This window comes from Eurypyga helias, unplaced genomic scaffold, assembly GCF_000690775.1.
Source record: "Eurypyga helias isolate BGI_N326 unplaced genomic scaffold, ASM69077v1 scaffold12608, whole genome shotgun sequence".
NCBI classification, from domain to species: domain Eukaryota; kingdom Metazoa; phylum Chordata; class Aves; order Eurypygiformes; family Eurypygidae; genus Eurypyga; species Eurypyga helias.
This window is the reverse complement of record NW_010265023.1, coordinates 1-5,425: the sequence shown is the minus strand read 5'-3', so window position 1 is coordinate 5,425 and position 5,425 is coordinate 1. Positions and strand designations below refer to the sequence as shown.

The 5,425-nt window shown below is 38.0% G+C and overlaps 1 protein-coding gene across 1 annotated transcript; it reads right to left on the bottom strand.

The window, feature by feature from the left end:
• Positions 1 to 1,289: 1,289 nt before the first annotated feature.
• LOC104513279 (regulator of nonsense transcripts 2-like) lies at positions 1,290 to 4,195 on the bottom strand (the record flags this gene model as incomplete). Its single annotated transcript, XM_010156585.1, has 4 exons — positions 1,290 to 1,457; positions 2,066 to 2,164; positions 2,830 to 2,934; positions 4,056 to 4,195. Coding segments are annotated over 4 exons (512 nt in total), but the record flags the coding sequence as incomplete, so codon positions are not given.
• Between the last annotated feature and the right edge of the window lie 1,230 nt (positions 4,196 to 5,425).

Genomic DNA, 5,425 nt, shown 5'->3' with positions numbered 1-5,425 from the left:
CCCGGTAAGTTATCCTGAAAAAGCTAAACACCTTTTTTTAGTTTAAATAGAGCTCTCTTAAATCCATTCTCAACCCAATGACAGTTAAAATTCCCCACTCAAAACTTCTACAGAAGTTCGCATACAACATTCAAATTGCAGGAAGACAGAATAACCAAGTGTAGTACAGAAACCAGTTAATCACCACTACTAAATGCCAGCATGTATGTGCCCACTCAAACAGATATCACTGCTTACACTGTCAAACCACGCACTTCACACAGCACACACTCGCTAGTTCAAGTGGTTTTAAGAGACCTCACTTTCTATGTGGCTTTTTGAAGTGTCTTTAACATGAAGGAAGAGAAGAACTCTACTTTGGGTTTGTATACCTCAACTCTAACACTGCTGTCACAATTCAGGTAACAAATCAAACACAAAGCCATGACATGGATCTAAACCCTTGAAAGCTACAGATGCATGGAATGAAACACTGCCATTTTGCTTTCCATATAAACTCAGTAATTCATTTTCATCATCAATTTATATAACTGACATTAAGTGGTTTCTTTAAAAGACCTAAACCATGACGAGAAATGCATGTGGAATGTGTTCAGTATCGATTTGTACACTATGCATTTGCTGAGCTAGGAAAATTCAAACATATACTGGAAAAACGAGCCAGACAAATATACAGGTTGGCAGCATGCAGCAAGGGCTTTGTTTTATCAACATGATTTCCATTTAGGTTTCTCCGAGATTCACTCAGTGCATTCTGGAATAGTCCCCGAAAATGTCTCCAGAAATAACTGAATTTTTTTTGCAAGTTGAACAAATTCAGCCACATGGCAGTTACTTAGGAAATGGAATTTAGCAAACACCATGTATCTTGATTTGAGAGTGTTTACAGAAATCAGAAGAAATCTGAATATTCTGGAATATTCCTTTTTTACTCCCCCCACTCCTTTCAACATTCAGTGGCAGTCCAGCAACCTCATCTGCTCATCTTCCACAGCTGTATTTCAAATACATGTAAGACATAATGCTGTCCTACTGTTGTGATCTCCAAATGTAATTAGTAACCAGCTAATTCAACCACAGAATTCAGATACGTGATTTCTATTAAGCAACAAGAATTCCAAGAAACTACACATGGTGTTTTCTATTTATCAAGATTAAGTTGTCTGTATCTCATTCTGAGAAAAGGATGACGTTAAAAATCCTCTGACATCAAAAGTCAAAACTGTGACTCTCAGAATAAGTGAAAGGATTTTATTTAAACAGTACCTATACCTTATGTGAACTCTTACCTGCTGTTTGTTGCCTTTTCGTGTTAACATGACAAATGGCATTGTGTCTCCAGACTCTGAGTCTCCTTCCCCACCTCCAAGCGGGGGACCCTTTTTGAGCTGACTTTTGAGATGCAGAGGAATAGCAACATCCAACTGATGAACTTTAACAGATTCACCACTCCGTTGCTGTAACAAAAACAAAGTAGTAAATTCTCTAAGTGATCAGATGCTAAAAGTGTCAGTCAGGCAACATTTCTATTTTCATGACTGAGGAAAGGTTTAACCTTCTAGGAAAAGAAAGTAATATATAAATAAGTATATTAGACTATAACATTTTCCTTTGGTTTCCTGTGTTATGAATAAGAAAGTTACAGGGACAGAATACTTCAAATTTTAAAGGAACTTTGGATAACAACCTTTAAGGAAAGAAATCTTGAGACTTGATTAGATGCACATTCTACATTCATGAGTTTTTTGTAGCATCTTATTAATGTATTCCTCACACAGGGCTTGGTATGCTCAACACTTATGTATTTACCTGAAGAATATTTGGCTGAAAAAAGAAAAGGACCTAAAGGTTATGTAAATTTAACAACTACATTTTAAACATATTAAAACCTAAGGCTTGGATAGTATCTGACACAGTTGTTATTCATCCAGTACAATATATGTCAGCACACCATACATTCACTGGGCAAACAACAGAATTAACAGCTATTTTACTATTTTTAAATAGAATAATCAAATACAGTTAAGTGTACGGCAAATTACATGAAGAAAACTAATGTTTATACCTGGAGATTTTCCAGCATCATTTTATCCAATGCCTGAATGAAGTCCTCATCTTCTGCACAAGGGACATGCTTAAGCCCTCCTCCTTTAATCATTACTTCCTATTGCAATGGGAAAAAACCTTCTATTACATTAGTTTCAGAAATATGAAGTCTAGAAATAAGTTGAAAAATATCCTTATTGCTTCTGTATCATATACATCATAAAAAGTTTACAAAAAATGATATCTGGAAAGCACAACTTGACAACAAAAATGTTTCAAGTCCGTACCCCACCACAGCGTTCTGTAATGATCATTAATGTTCTTACTGTGTAACTACAGTTCAGGCTCAACCAGATGGGTTCTTTTGTTTTATAATCTGCCAATCCCAATCTCGTACTTTAGAAAGTTTTGCACTTCTTGGTTTGTCTCCTTTTCAGGTTTGAGGTCTAGCCGTGTGTACCTAGTTTACCTTGCTGGATCATACCAGTTTGCTACCATTGCTGGCACTGCAAACCCATCATTTACGTAACCTTTTCTAGACTAGCTACCTGTGAAAGCACAGAGTCCTGTGAAAACATACTGTAGTAAAGTTGACAGCATTCCAGAAGGTAATGGTGAAAGTTTGCAAATACAAAAATAAGCTCTAAAATGTATTTGAAAGAATAGCAGGCAGGGATTGTTCTTGCTGTGTTTTCTCCAATATGTTATGAGCAGCCCTGGCAACAAGCAAGGAAAACCAAAAATGCCAAAGACAATTCGTTTATCTAAAGCTGCAATACATACTGTATTCTCCTCATCGGTTTCATTTTCCTTATTGGAGTCTGTAAGATAATCTGTGTTTTCTTCCTCCTCTTCTTCACCTTCCTCTTCCTCATTGTCAGAGCCCTCCTGAAATATTCAATGAATAACTTCTGACTATTTTAAAACAAAAAAGGCCACCTGCACATGATTCCTCATACACATTTTCTGCACCTTTCCTACGCTCTTTTCATCTGAAGATGTAGAGAGGAGTAAGTCACTCTTCTCACTGGTGCCCAGTGACAGACCCAGAGGCAATGGACACAAGCTGAAAAATTTCATTTAAAACTAAGAAAAAAGCCTTCTTCACTGTGATGTGTTTAACCAGAACAAATGGCCCAGAAAGGCTGTGCAGTCTCCATCCTTGGAGATACTCACAAGACTGGACGCTGCCTCAGGCAACCTGCTGTAGGTGACCCTGCTTTGGGCAAAGGAAGTTGGACAAGATGATTTCCAGAGGTCCCCTTCCCTACCCTGCAACCATTTAGGATTTTATTGATATCATTAACTTGTGGGTAAAAGCACAAACCCAGCCAAACTTCAGGAACTTTAATGCTGAGCAGCACAGACTAAGAGAAAGCACACTAGTAAACCAACCAATAAAAGCCTAAGGAGAAAAAGTGTTTCCTGTTTCCCTGATGAACTCCATTTCTCATAACACTACCATTATCTCAACTTTGCTGTGTCATAGTGACAAATTAGAATTTCTGTGTACGTCTGCAGTTTTTTATTGGCTCCACTGTTTTTGATTCAAAAGATTACTGGCACAGTAAACAAGGAAGGTTGTTATGCTCCATCTTTTATATGTTCATATTATACAGGCATGCTCTGGACACCTGTTATTTTTCCTACATGACTGCTTTGACATCTGGTCAATACTTCTCCTTCTACAAGTAAAGAAAGTTATCTGAGAATGTTTTCATGCCAAAAAATGAAGGTATCTTTTTGTTGACAAGTAGCACGTGCCCTGAGAAAAGTTGTCAGGTTCAAGTTTCTGCCATAATTTCTCTGGAATAAACCCCAGACACTCTGCATTCAGTTTCCATACATACAAAACTGGGATGGAAACATCCTCAGAGTACCGACTGGGTTATGCATACCCACATTTCACCCCCTAACTCTGACAAAGAAGGGCTTCAGAAAGTAATGAATCATCAAAATATTGACTACTCGTTCTTTAAGTGAGAGGCAAGGTAAATTATTAAGTTCACCTCTTCTTCTGGCTCATTTACTTCACTCTCATTTCCAGACTGTTCCTCTGTCTCTGCTCCACCTTCTTCCTCCTCTTCATCCTCTTCCAGGTTCTCTCCTTCCGTAATGGAATCTTTAGAATCTTTGTCATTCACAATTCCTGAAATTTGGAAAAAAAGAATTAGAAGAAGGAACTAGAACTGAATTATAACATTAGGACACATAAAACCACTCAAGTTATCTGTAGAAGATCTCTTCTAAAGTCCATTGTTACTGAACACTGAGTCGTAACATGCAAATTCTGAAGAAAACACTTTCCGTTCCTAGTTACCTTATTCATAAGGGATATTCATTTCCCTGCTAGAAAAGAAGGAAAACATTATGGAGAATGTTTACAACCTCCCACAGAATAGTAATCAAGAAGCTGCATTGTGCTAAATGCTTCAAAATATCTTCAAACTAAACGTGCAACCTTACTGAAACACACACTGAAATGTGAGCACTCAATTACAGACGCTCTACAAGACCAGCAGAACCCAGAAGACATCAAGCCTCTGCAGTCTTAGTTCCAGTACTTCACACTACTGGTCAGTTGCCGGTTTTGAAACAACTGTTTTCACAGCCTGTAATAAACCTTTCTGACTTCTTTTTAATGCTCCAAGGCTGCCCGTGAACCTATGAGCATGTAGGTGCCTATACAAAAAAGTCTTTAGGAAACCAAAGTCTCTCAAAAATTATTACCCATCACGCTCATCCTACCCGCTGGCAGGACTGACACTTCTTTCGCCGTGTTTCAGTTCATCTTGCAGTGTTCCTCACTGACCCTGCCTGCCACCTCTACCCCTCAAGACATTTTAGTTTACTCTGCACGTAAGGTATCAAGCATAGCTCCCTAAGCCTCTGTGTTCTTTCAGCAAGGTATCTTTCAATGCAATACCCTTATCTATACCATTCCCACAGCAGCGAGGAGTACGTCTTGCCTTCTTCAGTGCTTCAGTGCCAAATTTAATCTTAGATAAAGATTTTAATTAGAATTGTTTTCAGAGAAAATAAAGAATCGAGCATGGTTCTGATTCAGGCAGAAACACAGATCTGTTCTCAGAGAGCAGCTATTGCAAAGGTTAAGTCACCCAACACATAAAAGAAAAACTGCCAGCTAGTCTATTTTTCTTATACATTCTTTTAATATTTTTCATTCATTTACAAAGCCCCGTAATCCTCCAGAGGATCATGGTTTGGGCTAGCAGAAATAGAGGCTGATGCCAGCCTTCCGTAACACAGCAGATCTAAGCCAGTAATTTTTTCAAGATTTCACTAAGGAGTCAATACAGTTACTATGCAGTTTGTTATTCATATTATCATAGAATCAGAGAATGATTTGGGTTGGAAG